This window comes from Balaenoptera physalus (genome assembly GCF_965194825.1).
Source record: "Balaenoptera physalus genome assembly, chromosome: 2".
Lineage (NCBI taxonomy): Eukaryota > Metazoa > Chordata > Mammalia > Artiodactyla > Balaenopteridae > Balaenoptera > Balaenoptera physalus.
In genome coordinates, this window is record NC_138883.1 from 177007998 (window position 1) to 177026864 (window position 18867).

General features: G+C 44.2%; 1 protein-coding gene and 3 long non-coding RNA genes across 5 annotated transcripts in view; 1 reads left to right on the forward strand and 3 right to left on the reverse strand.

The window, feature by feature from the left end:
- ZEB1 (zinc finger E-box binding homeobox 1) overlaps positions 1 to 1553 on the reverse strand; it is a 195479-nt gene extending 193926 nt beyond the window's left edge. For both annotated transcript variants that reach the window (XM_082452745.1, XM_082452744.1), the window contains exon 1: positions 1452 to 1553. In XM_082452745.1, the coding sequence (XP_082308871.1) occupies positions 1452 to 1509 (58 nt within the window). In that variant the 5' untranslated portion in view covers positions 1510 to 1553. The remainder of the gene's footprint in view (positions 1 to 1451) is intronic.
- LOC309656466 overlaps positions 1 to 18867 on the reverse strand; it is a 607356-nt gene that overhangs the window by 296398 nt on the left and 292091 nt on the right. The window lies entirely within an intron of this gene.
- The window catches only part of LOC309656472, a 382613-nt gene that overhangs the window by 263785 nt on the left and 99961 nt on the right, over positions 1 to 18867 (reverse strand). The gene's annotated exons all lie outside the window — the stretch shown is intronic.
- LOC309656443 overlaps positions 910 to 18867 on the forward strand; it is a 205828-nt gene continuing 187870 nt past the window's right edge. The window contains exon 1 of the long non-coding RNA XR_014261336.1: positions 910 to 1230. This is a non-coding gene — a long non-coding RNA (uncharacterized lncRNA). The remainder of the gene's footprint in view (positions 1231 to 18867) is intronic.

Here is an 18867-nt window from a genome sequence, read left to right on the forward strand (position 1 = left end):
GCCGCGCTCCAGCCTCGGCCCTGTCGCCGCAGGAACTGTCCAGACAATACCCACCAGCAGACGTTCGCTGCCGAGCGGTGGGCGGGCGGGCGGGCGGGCACAGCGGCGCCCGAGATAAGCAGACATGCAGTCAACTTACACCGTTTCTCCCAACTGCAGAAGGCGACTGTGCAAACCACCACCACATGTTCGGGGCTCGCGCTCGCTCTCTCGTCATTATTGTTATTTTTCTAAACTCTCACGCCAGGCAGGGCGGGTGTGCGTCCCCGGCGCAACGGCACTCATCAGTAAACACCGCGGCCCGCAGCGCAGGCAGCGGCGCCCCGCGTCCGTCGGTCCGGCCGCCCCTCCCCCACCCTCCTTCCACCCGAGATCCGGAGCGCCGTCCAAGCTCCGTTCGCCGGCTTCACGCCCCGCGCGTCCGGCCCAGGTAACAACTTCCCCAAACCGAAAGAGCACAAGGGAGGCGCACGCTCGGCACCCCATCCCGGCGCGGAGGAGGCGTCCTCCCGGGCGGGGACCTGTCTGCGGTGCTTACCGGTCCCGAGACCAGGTAACAACTCCGCAAACCCGCCGCCCCCCGCGGCTCCCGCGGCCGCAGCTCTGCGCCCGCCCCGCCCGCCGGCTCCCCACGGGACGCGGACCGCGCTCAGGGCGCGGCGGCGGCCGCGGGCGCGGGAGAGGAAGGGCGCTTAGGCATCCGCACCCCGCGCCGCGAAGCCCCGTCCCGCGCCGAGCGCGCCTCGCCGGCCGGTCCCAACTTTACCGCCGCCGGCCCGGCCCGTCCGCCCGCCGCGCGCTCCGCGCCGCCCGCGCACACGCGCGCACGGACGACACGCAGCCCGCGGCCGCCGCGTCCCGCCGCCGCCGCCCGCCCGCAGCCCGGCCCGCCCGCCCGAGCCGCGGGGCCCGAGCGCCGGCGCCGGCGGGGCCGCGGCGCGCGGAAGCCACTCTACACAGGCAGCGCCGGTCACAAGTTAGTTCCTCGGCTCCGGGGCCTCGGCGCCGCGGGGACGAAACGCCGAGGGCGCCGAGGAGGAGGGGAGGGGGGCGCCGAGGGGCACAAGAGTGGGGAAAAGTGCGAAAAGAAGCAACAGCCGCTCCCCCGGAGCCCAGAAAAGTGGACGCCGCGTCCCGGCCGCCCGCCTGCGCCGGGGATGCGGCGGCGGCGGCGGCTAACGGTCCAGCGAGGCGGCAGGGGCGGCGGGAGCCGCTAGGCGGAGAGACCAGGTAAGAGACATAACGGTTCAGGGAGAGCGGGCGGCCGCGGCGCGGCTCCCGAGGCGGCGGCCCGGAGGGGGGCAGAGAGCACTACTTTCTACTTTCCCACTCCACTTGGCCCGTCCCTGCCCGGCCGCCCCCAGCCCGGCTCGCCCCCCTCGCCCCCGGGGGCGCCCCGGCCGCCCGGCTCCCCCTGACTCCGCCGCTCCCCGGTCCCCTCCGCCACTCACCGTTATTGCGCCGCGGGTTCGCCTGCTTTCTGCGCTTACACCTGGGGCCATCCGCCATGATCCTCTCGCTTGTGTCTAAATGCTCGAGTCACCTCCTCCCCCTCCCTCCCTCCCCCTTCCCCCCCGCCCCTCCGCCTCCACCCCTCCCCCCTCCCCACCGCACCTGGTTTACGACACTCGCGGCTTTACGACATCACCTTCCTTACACCTAGAGCCGCTCGCTCTACGGCCGGAACCTTGTTGCTAGGGAGAGGACGGTTTGCGGCCGCTGGGGGAGCGGCCGAGTTTGCATTGAGGGGCGAGGGAGAAGTTTCCCCCAGGTGTCGCGGGCTGGGGGCGGGGGCGCTGGGGAGCGGTGCGGACGTGGTCCGAAGGGCGACTGGCCGTCGGAGTGAGAAAGGTAAAGTAGGAGGCTCTGAACCGGCCACACCCGCCGCGGCCGCCAGGGGCACGATCGGGTCTGGCTGATTCTCCCCGGGATCCGGTGTCCTCGGAGCTGCCCCCGGAGTGGCCGGAGCGACCTGTCCTCCCTCCTCCTCACGGGGGGCTCACGCACCCCGGGCCGCCCGGGGACGCCCCGGGATCGGGGACAGGCAGGTCCGGGGAGCGGCGAGGGCCTGCTTCGGGACACGCGGTGCCCGGGGAGAGGCCACCTGACCCCGCACGTCTGACTCTCTGCCCCTCCTCGGACGCACGGTTTTCCCCCGCGCGACCCGGGATGGGAAGTGACTTCAACGAGATAGAAGTCCAGCTGGAGCGACGGAGGGGCGAGGAGTTCCGCTTGCGAGCCACCTCGGCGGTAACGCGGCCTGAGTAATGCCCACGCCGGCCTGTCTCACTTCCTCCTCCGCGCCGGGCTCTCACCTGCTGTCACCTCGGCCGCCCCCGCCCCCGGCCCCGGCCGGCCAGATCCGAGGCCTCCAGACTTAGAGCTGAGGTTATCAACAGGCCGCGGTTTAGTACCTAGACGGGCAGCTGTGGCTGCGAATGACCTTCCGGCAAGAAACGAGGGCCGGCGGGGGCGGTCTTGGGGGCAGAGCGGTGGCGATCTTCTCTGAGGTCTTTGTACAAGTTCGGGGACTTATGAAGGGCCACGTAGATAACACCACAAATACTAAGAAAGTCAGGTCTTAAGTGCTCGGTAGGGACTTAGCTTTCCCCTCCTCCCCGCCTTCAAATGAGGAAATGTCTTTGGGACCAACCTTACGGAATAAATGAGCCGGGCTGCACTTCGAATCGTGCAGTTCCAAGTGAAAACGGTAAGAGATGACAGAGAAATTGAGGAGACCGGAGCGTGACGAAGTATGAGAAATAACCCAGTCACCTAGCACAGTGCTGTCACAGTAGGTGCTCAATAAATTCATGCCTATAATTTCTGCCGTGCCTATGGCAAGACTTTTTTATTATGTTAATCTTCTAAACACTCTCCAGACTTTTAGAAGATTCATTAATAATCTCTTCAAATCTTTCAACTGAAATAAATTTACAGCTGAAGTCTGGTAATTTAAAATTAGAAAGTTTAATCCTGAATATAGATGAAAATTTTCTCTCCCACGTTTGCTTTGGCATTTTGAGAAGTGAATGCATTATTTATTGGTGCGTGAAATGTGACTGTAAATATCTTTTGCTATACGTTATGTCTATATGTCTGCTCCCTTCCTCAAGCCCACAACTAGAATCATCCGTCTTAATGATCATCTTAAGTACAGGCAGCCCTGCCTTTCCTCAGTACCATGTTAATTGATCTTGTACATGTGAGAACCAGAGCCATGGTCGTGCTTTGCTTGGTTCAAGTGGTGCTTTTTCCCTGCCCTCTTAAGAGCTATGTGATGTTCTTCAGTTTCCTTCTGGATCAGCTTATAGACTTTATCCTTTGCTGGCATCTCCCCGCTCCCCCCGCCCCAGCACACAGGCACACACACACACGCACAGCTTTTTTACAGCTACCCTAATTTCCAGTCAGAAAGGAAAAAACAAAACAAAACTTTCTAACTCTAGTGCACATTTCACTTACTTTTAAACTTAGGAAGTGTCACACGTCTTTCTGAGGTGCCTGTCCTGATCCCCCGACTAGGTTTCTTCAGTGTTCATCCTTACCTTGAAATCAGAGAGACAAAGTCAAGGGATAAGCCAAGTGGAAGTCATCTTCCTTACTTTAGTGGTTACTGGTTTAGTTAGTTTGGGCCAGACTATTCGACTTCTTGCGGACAGGTACCTTTTTTGTGTTTTGTTTTTGCTTGTTCATTTCTGTGCCCTCAGCACCTAGCAGAGTACCTAGTCACATAGCAGATGCTTGATAGGTAAATATTTATTTTAAAAGTTAGTATCGTTGACTTTTTCTGAATCTCTTCTTGGCTATAAAGTAAGGGTTGTTTATCTGCCTTCATCACATTAGTTCTTAGGAGCAGTTGAAATCATGAATGTGAAAGCCGTTTTCTGTCGTTTATATTCTGCCTTATTTTGAGACTAATTGCTCTTGATTTTAGATTCTCCATAGTCATTTTTCCCAAATGATTAATCCCGATCACTTCTGGTTTTTAAATATGCACAGGAAGTATTGATGTTCCAAATTTTCTAATACAGAATTTCAATTTTGTAAAATCCTACAGTAATTAGACATAGATTACAAATTTAATATGTGGTTACTGCACTTTATTTACTGTAATGTTCCCAAAATTATTGAACGCTAGACTGGAAAGAAAGCAGGCAAAAGTAAATCTCAAAATAAATTGCTGCTTTAAACCTGATGCGTATGTGATGGTTGCTTATCTCTTACATGTAACTAAAGAATTGGAAAAAATCTTTAGAATAACTTTAGAAAAGGAATTTCTAAATAAATGTGTTAAACTTTAGGTTTATTTAGTTAATTATACCTCAATTTTTAAAAAATTAGGCTTACTTTATTCAAACATGGTGGGGATACTAGTTAGAGTTTAGCATGTGTCCTGTATTGTTGTTGGTTTTTAGTAATCGTAGTGTCATTATACAATATGTATTCAATATGTGCTCCTAGCTCTAATGTCACTGAAATGGTAACACTGCCTCTAGGGAGCACTGAGATTGCACATGCTGAAGGAGAGGTAGACTGCTAAAAATGAATTACTGTGATCTTTTCTAAATTTACAGGGAAAATGTAAATGGGTAGAATATTTTCAATATTGAGTTTTTTTCTATAAATTTTTCATAAACCCCTTGCACCTGCTGTTTGCATTTTATGTAAGATTCATGTATAAGCTAGGATAAAATTTGACATAAAATTATTTTAAGTTTAAAATGTACATACTGCACAGTGTTCCACGTGGAGCATGTGATTTCCACGTACCTCACTTCCTGAACACATTTGAGAAGTAGAACATAATGTGATTCTATAATCTTTGTTAAAATAAGAAATCAGTTATTTTCACGGCAAGTTAATATATGTATTTCATGAAATAAGTTGACTTCGCTAACTTGTCAGGCTTTAATCTTAAAGTCTTGAGACATGTTGTCCATCAAAGGACAGCATGGGGAAGCCCCTGGAGAGCGGTCCCGCAGTCCGTGCTCAGTAGTGACTCTGGGTGTACATGGGTCGCCATGCATTGCAAGAGGGCAGTTCACCAAATTCTGTGTCACCAGATCAGGAAGGAAACAAGGCTACGGGGTGGCACAGAACCAACAGTTGTCCTGAGGACCCACACGCGCTTTTCAATGAAGCCTCCCAGGAGGTAATAATAGGGACAGGTGTTTTCCCCAAACCTCCCTGTGATTTTATTATATATCGCACCACAAAACTGTTTTTCCCTCTCTGGGGAATAAGGCTCCTATTTTTAATATAAGTCCATGAAATGTTAACCCATGGAGCTTCTAATCTGGGGGACAGTTTTTCAGGAACATGTCTAACATAGATGTTAAATATAAATAAACCTAGAGAGAGATAGATGTTTGAAGGCTGTTAATGAACCTCCAAAAAGTAAAGCTGATCTTTTCCTTAAAATCACAGTGATTAAAACGATTGCATTCAAAGGCTGCCTCAACAGAAGATACATTACAGTTTCTGTTATTGAAATCACTTGTGAACTTGAGTAGCATTTTTTTTCTTATACTTAACAACTATAGGTAGGTAATTTGTGCTAGAGAGAAGGAAAGCAACATGCATATTTTGGATTTGAGGGAATTTTAAGAATCTACCGTGGTGTCAGGGGTCTGATATCAGGTTTCTGATATTCTGTTTTGCTGTTTTTTCCCCTTTGTCTCGATGCATTTCTTTTCTCTGGCATCTTGGCTTATTTTTAGCAGCCGACTGGTTCTGCTGCAGAGTATTACTATTTCTTTGACCTACAGTCCTAGCCTTCTGTATTCCACAGACCTTCAGTTATAATCACTGCCACTATTCAATCCTTTCAGTGTACATGTTAAAAATATTTGCAGTCAATAACAGCTTTTAGATGTCCCACCACGGTGTTAAACTCACGTGGAAAAGTTGGCAATGAGAAACACACTGTGTTCAGACACAGCCACAACTTTAAGGCGCCTGGTCGGGCCCTTCAGAAGTTCTTTCATCTTACACCTCAGTTTTTCTTCGCTCCCTCTCTTTATCCCACTTACATAAGTAGATCACACCTGGGCCCCTCTCTGCTCTCTCATGTTTTAATCGTTCTCTTCCTCCATCTTTCTTTGTCCCAGGTCTTGCCCAGATTGATTTGGATCGATTCCCTTTTTCTTTTTGCTCAAGGCCTTTTGAATCATCCCCACCCTGTGAAATACTTTTCCATATTATGCTGGTTATCCTTTGTCCCTCAAAGTCCAGTCTCTGCCTTTCTGTGCTCTGAAAGGCTGATTCCTGTGGACCACATCACCCAGGCTCCTTTGCCCTTTGGTTTCTATTTGATTTGAGCCCATTTGGAGGCATTGGCAGATGATCAGAGGAAGGAAAGAGAGAGAGGTCAGGATATTAATTTCACCTTCCCCCACACTCCCTCCTGCCTGTCTGTGGCTTTTGGCAGGCGCCTGGCTCCTCTACCTAAGGCCGTGGCTCGGGTCAGACAGTCCTGTCCCAGGGCTACAGGTCTTGGCAAGTTCCAGAAACTGCGCCTTCCCTTTGTCCTTTCAGGCCTAGAGAGGGTAATGGTTTCCTCCTGCTGTGAGTCCTTGGGTACTTTATCTCTTATTGGTTCCCCTAAAGCCTGCCCACGTCCTTGTAAGTAGTCTCTTCATCAAACTCTCTACGATTTACCCTTGGGGCATGCCATCTGCTTCCTGTCAGGCCCCTGAGTAGCACACATCTAGAAATAAAATACGTTTTTAGCCTTCTTTTTTTTTTATGATTAAGCATTTTTTAAATTTTTATTTATTTTTGGCTGCATTGGGTCTTCGTTTCTGCGCGCGGGCTTTCTCTAGTTGAGATGGGGGGCTACTCTTCGTTGCGGTGCGCGGGCTTCTCACTGCGGTGGCTTCTCCTGTTGCGGAGCATGGGCTCTAGGCGCGCGGGCTCAGTAGTTGTGGCACAGGGCTCAGTAGTTGTGGCACACGGGCTCAGTAGTTGTGGCACACGGGCTTAGTTGCTCCGTGGCATGTGGGATCTTCCAGGACCAGGGATCGAACCTGTGTCCCCTGCGTTAGCAGGCGGATTCTTAACCCCTGTGCCTTATTTCTTATTAGTCAAGAATTCTGTTTCCATCGATTACAACACTAGAGTTTGAATGTGATGTCATCACTGACAAGCATATACTCATGTTCTAATATGTGTACATGCAAAATCTGGCAAAGCTTAGGAATGTGCCAGAGTCTATGACGTCGTAATTATTCAGTTACTGTTTTTGTAATGAGGGCCCCTGCCTTGGTTGATCTAAAAGTAGGAGAGACTACTTTTATATACTTAAAACCGTGAGTGGGAGGGCATCACAGCACTACAGTGTTAAGGTGGAGGTGGCTGGTTGTCCCCATAGGTTTCTTCCCCTTTTAATAATGGCACCCGCCACACTTGTCACGTGGCCCCTGGAACGGCCGTTGCGCGCACCTCGCTGCTGCTGTGCTGTCAGTCCTGGCCCGTGAGATGTGAGTGGTGCCCTGGCTGATGAGGTCCCTCCGGAGGGAGCGGTTCACCGTTCCTTAGAACTCCTCTTCCTGCTGGCTGGGACCAGACCTGCTGACGAGCGCGCCTTCAGGTTAAGGAAGGCACAGCAGCAAGACCGAAGGAGCCCGAGTCCTTGACGGTGTGGCAGAGCATAACCAGCGTTCGGCTTCTGCCTCCAGAGCTCCGTTACAGAGAGACGAGGAAACTTCGGTCTTCCTTCAGCCGCCATTGTCTTAGGGTTTCTGTCACATGGAGCCAAGGTTAACCTTGTCCGATGTGTTGTAGGTATTGTGTTAGTTTCCTGTTGCTGCTATAAAAAAATTACCACCAACTTGGTGGCTTAAAACAACACAGATGTATTATCTTACAGTTCTGGATGTCAGAAGTCCAAAGTGGGTCTCGCTGAGCTGGAATGAAGGTTTTGGCAGGATTGGGTTTCTTCAGAAGGCTCGAGGGGAGAATCCGTTTCCCGGCCTTTTCCAGCTTCTGAGGCCGCCCACATCCTTGACTCCTGGGCCTCCTCCATCTTCTAGGCCAGCAGCACCGGGCAGAGCCCATCCCATGCTGCCAGCTTGCTAGCTCTATTTCTGCCCAGCTCTTCCACGTCTGAGGGCTTTTGTGGTTAAATTAGGTCCACCTGGATCATTCCAGTTATCTTCCAAATGTCAGCTGATAATGATTAGTGAGCTTAATCCCATCGGCAGCCTTAATTTCCCTTTGCCATATGACCTAACATAACACACAGTCTATGCCTCGGGGATTAGGCCATAGACATCTTTGGGGGCCACTATTCTGCCTACCAGAGTATGCAAGCTCTAAGTTTCGTGATTGAGAAACATGTTTGTATCGATTAATTTGTTCATCTTTAATTGATAAGCAGCTTTAAAGCCTTTTGCTAAGTGGTCATTACTTTTTATATAACATTTAACATTGTGCCACATAGAAGTTCTAATAATAATTCATTGGTTCATTTATTCACCTAATATTCTAGCATTCTAATGTGACAGGCACTGTGTGGGGCTAGAAATGCCTAATACAGTCCCTAACCTCAAGCAGCTCACAGGTCTGTGGAAGAAACAAACTGACAAAGAGCCTGTTACACAAGTGTCGGGTTGGTATAGTACACATAGGAGAGACATCTGAAGTAACCTGGAGTCAAGGAAGTCTTTCTTGAAGAAGTGATGGAATTTGTCCGGAGGAGGAGGGAAGAGTGCTAAAGGCAGAAGTCACAACAGAAGTCTCCGGATGAAGGTCTTGTGCTTTGGAGCAGGGGATGGGGGAGCGGTGCGGGGTGTGAGGAGGTGGCAAATCCGATAGAAGAACTGCAGCAAATAAAAACCCACATGTTCCAGAAGAGGCTGCAGAGGTGGGTAGGCAGGAACCAGATCCCGCGAAGATGCTAAGGTTTGGGGACCTTATACTGACGAATTGTAAGCCATGGAACGGTTTTTGTAAAATCAACGGTGTCCACGTTATATGTGTTGATTAGTGTTCTGGGGGCGAGGGATGGGGAGCCCATGAGCGGAACAGCAAGCGTCAAGGGAGCTTTAAAGGTGTTTTCCTCTGGAATGATCGTTCACTAAGGAATAACTCAGCAAGTAAGAGCAATACGAACACGAGCTGTGACAATCCAAGTGAAGCGCAGGTGAAAGATAACATTTCCAGACTTTATTAGCAAGTAGTGTAATACTGCTGTGAAAAGCAATGTTAAGCATAATTAGTATTGAGTATTTACATTATTAATAGAGTTGTTTCAGTTTATACATTCTTACAGTGCTCTTACTAGCTCCTAGTACTGCATTAGTACATGGCAGGCCCTCAAAATTGTATACTAAATGAATGAATATTTTAAAAAAGGGTCTGCAGTGTGTCTTTTAACACTTGCTTTTTTCCCCCAGTATTATGTTTACTACAGCCTAATGCACAAAAGCTAACATCCTCCCTGTTCAGATTCTGCTGTCTTCCGGATTACCTTACGTATTTCCAGGGAGGCAGGATAGTTTTCTTTCCCTAGATTGCACATTCTCTCAGCAATTTTCCAGTTGTATCAGAATTCGTGGGAATTGAGCAACCAGCCCCACATAGCTAGTAATTCCCTCACACCCTTCAGAGCACTTCCTACCTACCACTGTTGTAGCATTTACTACCTTTACTGGGTGATTGACATCTCTCTCCTCCTAGCCTGAGCTTTTCATCTTTGTATTTCTGATACCTAAAGCAATGCCTGTCTAATGGGAAGTCCATTCAGTTAATTATGAAAAAGAGTGAAAGTTCCTGCCATTTGTGAATCATTCTGGTGGAGGGGTTTTGTGAAGAGCAAATGAGATACTGTATGTGAAGTTTTACATGGTGCCTGGCGCATGGCAAACAGTAAATGATAATACAACAAAAGTAAATTCTTGGGCAAAGATCAGAGTCCAATATTAAGAACATAATCCACTAGAATTCCTACACGGTGCCTTTCTGTTCAGGCTAAAAGATAAGATGATTTTTATCCCTGAAAATGTCACTTCAGGTGTAGGTGGAATGATTCTAATTAAAAGGCAGAAAGAGGAGATGATATTAACATGTTGTTTGTTTAACGTTAGCTGGAATAGTTGTTATATTGTCTAGAGATACTGTTGGCTCACATTAACTATATTATCTATGGAAAATCTATCCACACAGTAAGTGAACTTACTTCCCTAGTATGAGTAACACTGTTTGCAATGCAGTTAGATGACGTGTGGCGCTTTTTAAAAATACAGGTTAAAAATTACGAAAGGAATATAAAAACTCTCTTTGTTTCGTTTTCTGGTTTGTCTGTGGCAGACACCAATTCAAAGTGGCCCAAGCAAAAAAGAGAGGGATTTTTAATAAGGCTGTAAGTGTGTGGGGTTTTTGCCATGGAGTCCGAGAGTAGGAGAGCAGCCAGGTCTCAGGAGGGAGGAGCGGGAGCACCTGTAGATCTGCAGGCAGTGTCCCCCCCTTTCCCACCTCTGCATCTCTCTCGCATCTGATTCATTTTCTTTGCAGACCTTCTGCTGTGCACGAGGGTGGGATGGACACAGGGGAGGTCTATTACACAAGGCTTAGGGTGAAAGCAGGCATCCCTACTCCTGCCCCAATGTTGGGATTATTCACTTTTCACATGTAGTTTATACAGTTATAATAATGCCTGGTTTTTGCCGTATTCATATATAAGAACCGTGTATAATTTAGTAGTAGTATACTGTTTTCATTTAACAAACACATTTTCCCAGGTAGGCACAGAACCTTTATGCTTGAATTTTTTTTTTTTTTTTTTACTTAACCATAACATTCCTGAAATTGATACACAATAACTTACTAAACCAGTTATATATTGTTGAACATTTACATTATTTCCAGTTTTTTTGTTTTGTGAAGAATGGACACTATTGTATGGTTTTTGATCATTTCCTAGGGAAATATTCTCAAAACTGGAATTATTTAGTCAATGGGAATGAACACGGTTGTATCTTTTTAAACCTATTGTCAGCATGCTTTTGAAAAGGGTTGTACGAACATATGATGCCACTAGAAATATATAAGAATTTGTCTCACCAAGACTAAAAATTTTTGAAAATTGGTAGCTTATTCACACCGATTGGAAACATACGAATCACTCTGTGTTTTAGAATATGTATATAGGAAGACACTTAAATGGACTAAGGAAGAACATATTTGACTATATAGTAAATTCCATACTGGATTAAACCATTAATAATTCCAGCCCTGGACCTTGAGACCTATTCAAGCCCTTTCATACCTAGTGTTTTTAAAATATGTGTATGTTTATTCATTTGTTTATTTAAAATTCACTTATTAGTGAAAGAACACTTTGTATTTTAGATTCTAATTAAGCTTATCACTGGATTTTTAAATAAATGTAAAATAACAGTATTTAGAATTTTTTTGAGTTTCACATTCTCACTTGCTCTTATGAAATAATCAGTTAACTGCAAGTATCCCTTTTCTATGCTAGCAAAGGTTAGCAATTTTGGAATACTTGAAAAAGTATACTTGACTATCAAATAAATTAGAGCGTAGTCCAAAGGAATTCCTAGGAATACTATGCCATCACTTAAAAAGAATGAAGCAGCCGATCTGAAAAACTCTCAAAGATAAAAAGTAAAATTAAAGTCAGATAAAATGGCATGATAAAGGACAGCGTGAGTAGTTAGCTACCATTTATTTCATACACACAATTATACACACACACGGCTGTGTGTAAGCTAGAAAGATGACGATACTCAAAATCATGATAAAGTGATTCCATTAAAAGCTGTAGGGTAGAGATACAGCCAGCTCTTAGCCATAGGCATAGCATGGTCTGACAGAACTGCAAATCACTGTTAGCCAATATTTTTACTTTTGATCCACATCCAGACTGTACAACTCTGGCCAGTTTCCCATTTTGCTGAATTTCTATGGCGAATTCTTAACTCAGGTGATTTTTCTTTCTCTGTCAAGATTGCCTTCATCCAGCAAAGGGAACTTAGGGAAGGAAGAACAGTTAGCAAAAGATGGATGAACGAGTGAATGAGTAAATGAATGAGATTTGAGAGTCCACACTCAGTAGTTAACTGTAGGCATAACCTTGGGCAAGTCACCTCACTTCCTCGAGCCCGAGTTCCTTCTCTGTAGGATTAAGCCTAATTTCCCTACATAAACCAAAATTCCCTACATATTCACAGGGTCTTGGTGAGTATGACATGAGATCATGTGTGTGGACGTTATTTTGAAAACTGTTAAGACATCGAATTTTGAAGTTTTACTGTACAAACCTATATCATTATAAAAGATTCTTCCTAAAGCCAAGTATTAATGAGTTTTGAATAATTAGCTCCTTTGTATTTTATTTGAACCTCTGTAGTATTAACTCATTTCAGTAACATATACTGAGTTATTTTTAATTCCTTTCCTTTCTCTTGCTCACCCTCTGATGGAAGTGCCTTTAAACAACGAAAATGTCAAAAACAAAATAGATGCAAAAGACAAAGTAAAAAGAGGTCTGAACTAAAAAGGTATATCAAATACTTGACTGTTATGTCAAAACCACCCTGATAAACTTTTGAAAAGTATTTGCTTTTTATTTCTGAAGGTTTTCGCAAAGGACTGGCTTTGGTTTTACGACCAGTTTTGTCTCTGAAATTATCTGCCAGGATTTCAGCCAACTGTCAAATGCAATTGAATTTAGTCACATTTTTCCTTCTAGGTTACTTTATAAAGTGTCCCTACAGACCATTTTAAAAATTCCCACAAATAACAAAATTATTATTTACTCCTAACTTTGATATTGTTTTACATTTTTGCTGTGTAACTTTAGAGAATTATGTTGTTTTACCTTCAGTAGCAATATTTTAGTTATAGGTAAAGTGATTCCTATTTAAAATAGTATGGAACGCATGCACATTTGGAGTCAACGGTATTCAACACGTTTTGCTGTTACTTACAACTAACAATTAATACTATTTTAATGTAAGCAGTTGTGGAATTTAGTCATTTTATATACATTGAATTAATTAGTCATTAAATAAGTGTCTTTTCTCTTTAGTGGCTCAACTAATTTCCTGATTCTGCCTTTCTGATATGTGCTTTTGATTGGTAAAGTCACTGATGTACCTGTTACGGTCTTTCAAATACTGTTATAATGATATGAAAGATTTTCTGGCAGATATTTTTATTAGCTAACCGGTGACATATTTAGTAAATGCCAAAAAGTAATATATGAATATAAAACATCCAGTGCTCAGCAGAAACCTTATAAATAGCAGAAATGGTGAATAGAAGAAATCACTCAGAAATTGTTTGCTAACAGAAAAAGATAAAAAAAATGGACTATGTGAGAAAAATATAATTAGTCTCATGGGACGGTCGAATAAACTGATTAGTTCTTCCCTGTTTTATTTTATTTTCTGTACCTATAGAAGTCTTAGTGTATCAAGAGAACATACGGCCTGAATTTTTGTTTTCCTTATTCCCTAGTTTACTTATATTTTTGTCCTCCCTCGAACTTATTTTCTCCAGACTTTGGGTATGTTATGGACGTAAATCAAACCACTACAGTCCACTTTGGGGGTTAGTGTTGGTTGTAAAGCCTGTCCTCGTTTGCATCCACTCCCCTTCCATTGCTGGTCAGCATCGAACTGACCAAAATGTTATCAACCAGACAAAAGCGCTAAGTGCAAAGAGTTGGACGACCCATTAGCTAGAAAACCATCCCCTGGATAATTCAAAATCTATTGAAGCTCTTCCCCACATACAAACTTGTGCTGTAGTTCCATTCATTGTTGCAGTTTTCCTTTGCACAGCCTAGGAAAACATAGATCAGTGGTGTAGCAGCAAAAGACATCGTGATACCAAATAAGGAACGAGCTTAACCTCTTAATTTCCAGGCCACTTGATAGCAGATACAGTTCATTACACAGGAAAATTGCTTGATCTCGGGAAAAGAGGGTGCTGGAGGTGAGGGAGAATGAGTTAGTCACCAACACAGTTCACCTTGCAATTCAGTCATTTAGATCTAACTGGAGAGTGATGGCTGTCGCGTTCCAGATGAAGAATGAAAGCTTCTTTCCACAATAAAATGGCGAATCATGTATCCACTGTGTCTAGATTCGAGAGCAAAAAGGAACAAAAGGAAGGAGGGAAATATCCTACGTATGCTGATGCACACTTACCAACATAATAGAGAATGTACAATTTGTAGAGCCTTTGTAACCTACCACGATGGTTTTATTTGAGTTTTGTTACAGCACTAATAGATATTATTTCCATCTCATATGTGTGGAGACAGAATCAGAGAGGCTACCGTCACCTAGTTGATGATAGTCTAGACTGGGATTCCAACCCAGATTGTAACTACAAATCCCACGTTCAAATTCTCTTGTACTCAATAAACATAAAAGCATATCCAGGGCTTTGCCAAGACAGAGTTCTAAAGCATAAAGGAAATGTTAACATTCAGAAAAATAATTATGAGCAGAAATATTTTAGTGAACATTTTGTTATACATTCAGCATTTCTATAAGTTTTCTCATGATGTACAAAATTTTGAATGACTTGTAATTCTTTCTCTATCCCCTCTTCTCTACTTGAGCAGTTCCATGAACATGAGACATTCTCTCATGTTTCAGAAGATCCTTTTTCTCCCCATCCCCATCCCTCCTAATCTGCTTCATTGACTTCTCTAGTCTCCAACAACGAAGTTTTTAATCATCTTTATTTCATAATCAGTTGTTCCCTGTCTTCTCTCTCATGCTCCATTATAAACTCTTTTATGATAGAGACCATGGCTGATAACTCCTGTTATAGTTGATGACTATGTCTGGAACGTATATATATTTTTAAATATCTTCTGTGATAGATAACTACCATCGATGGCTGGTATAAGAAGAGGGTCCTGATTGGAAGCTGATATGGAAGGAGAGCACAATTTGTCTCAGAGTAATTGACCTGAACTTAACCCGATAGGAAGCAAAAACCTGGAAAAGGGGCAGCCCTTTTAAAATGAGCTACCAGGGATGAGCCACCACATTTTATACCATTACGTGTGGTATTAGTACGTCTGAATTCTGAGAGCCAAGGAAGAAAAGATTAATTTGGGGAGCAGGCGTCTTTCACATGACTAGACCAAAAGGAGGAAAACAGCAGTCAAAAGTTGAAAGATATCCATCACCGAAAACAACTTAAATTCTGAATTAGAATTTAGGAGCCCTGGAATAGAAAGGGATCTAGATTGTCCATGAAAGTGGGGACACATGACAATACAGCTTGGGAGTTACGGAGACAGAAAAAGTCAAGAATATATCTTCTAGAGTGAATACTTCTAACGGGCAAAACTAAGAGTTGGGGAGAAAAAATCTAACATCCTATTGTTGCTAACATAACCCACAAACATAATACAAAGATTCTTTTGAAACATAATTTTAAAGTTTTTATGTTAATATAATACATGGAGCCAAGAGTTCATAACTATGGTAGCTCCTTTTGGACCAAAAGAAATTGCCAACCTGATACAGAATTAATTGGTGGGACTGTCAAGGTACTGTGCCTTCAATGTGTACATTTTAAAGTAGCCAATAGAAAGATTAAGAACTGGCAGAAATACAGATGTCGGGGAGGAAACGTTTTTTCAGGTAGCACAAGATGCTTCAGTTGTCATGGAAGGCAACTCCAGCAGCAGGGCCAGATCTCAAAAACATGCACCACTCGCAGCATCCTGTAACCTACTTTTTCAAACCAGGGCTATCTGTAGGCAAAAACAAATGACTGCAGAGTAGGAAGAAATCTCAAAAGCCTACCCCAAAACGGCTTTAAAGGTAAAAGTAAAAATGTTTTGAAGTAATTGTGTCTCAACTAAGACATTACTACAAGAATAAAGATAGTTTTATATAGATGCACATGCACGTAAGATGTAATGATTAAGAATTTGAAAGAGTAAACTGAGATAAACAATGTATTAACTGGATGTCTAAGAATAATGATAAAAAGATAAGGGTCTAGTCACACTATCCAAGAAAAAAATTTGGAAAGAATATAGATACAGGTACTATTAATTTTCCGCAAAGAAATGTCAGCAGAGAAAGAATGCCTTTTAAAAGTCATCCAAGTCATTAACAAAGGTCTTAGAACAAAAGAAATCATAGTGAAATAGAAAGATTTCTAGGTGGAGCCAACTACTGGTTTAAGGCGTAAGAATTATTGTTCTTTCAGTATCAAGAAGGTCAGTGTGGTAAGGTCAGTACAGGAAATATTGCCGGATTGTTTTTAGAAAACTGGACAGTGCCGTGCGCCAAGTAAGATAAAACAGATCAAATATTAAACCAAAGATGTCAAAACATGCCATTTAACCTTATACACCTACCTTGGAACCAAGGGAGAGTGTCTAATCTTTTTAAAGAGGGACACTTAAGAAGAATTCATTTTTTTTTTCATTCATTCGACAAATATTTATTGATCTGCTTCTGCGTGCCAGGCACTGTTCTAAGTTGCTGGAGACACCAAGGAACCAGACAGACAAAAATCCTTGCCCAGCAGAACTTAAGCGCTAGTGGAATGAGACAAATAATAAGCAACGAATACAATAAGCAAATTGTATAACGTGTTAGAAGAGGATTAAATGCTATGGAAAAGGAGAACGGGGTAAGAGCAATTGGAGACGCAGAGGGGTCATGATTCCCTCTGGTAAATTACTGAACAGAATTCCAGTGCGCTGGTAACACGTTCTCAGAAAGGTGCGGGCTGGTATGGCCAGGAGGGTGTCGGGAGAGCCAGGCAGGTGGGGTGTGTTCAGTCCGTGATTGTCTGATTTTAACTGCTCGGTAAGTCTCGTTTGGTTCAAAGCAGGCGTCAGAGCAGAACGTGTAAGGTGCGGAATTCTCATAAGAATATATAGTTTGTTACAAATGCTATAATGAAACCTGTGGTGTCTCCCATTAATTGACTCCCTAACACCTGTTCTCTTTGTTTACTTTACTTTTGTTTTTCATTATGTTAGATACCATTTCACTACTGTTTTAAAACAAAGTAAGTGAACATATGTGCAGTTTTCATCGTAAAACATTTACATTCTTTCCATCAGTGTTAATGATGATATAGTTGCCTGTGTTTGTATGTTGAAGAAAATAGGGCTAATGTCTTTAATTACCCAGAGGGAACATGTAGAGCCTCATCCGTTTGCACAGGGCCCTGAAGAATATGGAGGGGTTTGCTGGCTTAGGCCAGGGGCCGTAGGCTTCATGTACCTTTGCGTGGCTCTTCTAATGTTATCCAAGTATGTTATCCGTGACACGAAAGTCCAAACCACATCGATGTGGGGACTTCTGCCTCCTCTTTCAGCCCTTGAAAGATCATTAGAATTAGGAAGCTGATGGATTATTCTTAAACTACAGTCATCATAGTTCAAAGAGCTTTAGGCTCTTGACCACTGAAAATCTCACTTGATCCTCATAATAACATCATGATGTCAGGAACATTCTTTGGGAAACTGAGGCTCAGAGATGTTGTTTTACCAAGATCCCTCACCTAGTGGGGTGGACGTGGAGAGCACGATGTGTGAGGCCCAGATGAATACTACACTGATCTTAAGAAAAAGAAACCCGTTAAGTTACTTAGGGTTAAGAGATTTGGTTTTGTTGTGAAAACTGGAGCAGTATCTAACAGAGCTTACCAAATCTGGGTGCTGCGACGCCTAGGTGAGCCTCGTCCTTGAATGACTAAGCACCTTTCCCCCTTTGTCCACAGTTGGTTCCTGTTTCTCAGCAGCTCAGCTTACCTCACCCCACCCCTCCTTTTCATCCCCGGGGAGCAGGGTACGGGTAGGACCAGGACTGTTATGATCTCTAATAAAGGAAGCAACCAAGTATGCACGAGAACTTTAGTTGGCTTCTTTCAATGTTATGCTCACCTAGGATACAAACTCTAGAATTTTTTTTTTTTTTTTAACTTGGCCGCACCGTGGGGCTTGCGGGATCTTAGTTTCCTGACCAGGGATTGAACCCGTGCCCTCGGCAGGGAGAGCACGGAGTCCTTAACCACTGGACCGCCGGGGAATTCCCCTAGAATTTTTTAAAGAATGAAACAACATCTCTTGTACAGTCATTCTTAACAATTCATGATTTTTTTAAGATTGAAAAAGATTTCAAACTGGATATTGTAAAAAATTAATATTTGCAAGTCAGTGTTTTGCTGCTTTGTATGTAATTTATGGATCAAGCCAAAACTTTAGAATTTAAATTTGTGGAATGTTCCAGTCTCAATACTTGTGTTAGTACAGAAGCAGACCTGCTAAACCCTGGGTCATTTTAGTCCTTTACTGTGTATTAATACATGTCTGGAACATTCACTGCCATAGGCTTTGCCTCAGGTCTCTATTTCCAACTTGGTCATGAAACTTGCAAGAGAATATCCTATCCCATTTTGTTTATGAAACAGTGAAAAAAAGAAAAAATACTCTCCTTGAAATCTAAAGTTTTTTTCCCGTGCTGTTCAAAAATGTTCTCAGAGGTGTGTGTGTGTGTGTCTGTACTCTGCTGAGGGATTGGTAAACAAGTTTAGTTGCACATTGGATAACGGGATGAAATTTAACATTATCCAGCAGGAGTGCCCTACCCCACTCCCAGGTGCAAAGCATTCTATTGTTTATGGAGCGTCTCTAAAGATTGAAGTCACTCCCCGGGGAAGGAGACTTAGGACCTCATTCCAGACTTCTACAGGTTTATTAGGATATTCTTCCGTATTGCTTACTGTTTTGTGTTTTTGCCTTTTCTTCTGGTTTTCTCCTTAACCGGCCCCACTACGTGTGTACTGAACCTCGCAGCCTCTCCTTCACCCAGGGGCGGAAATTTCCCCCTCGCCTCT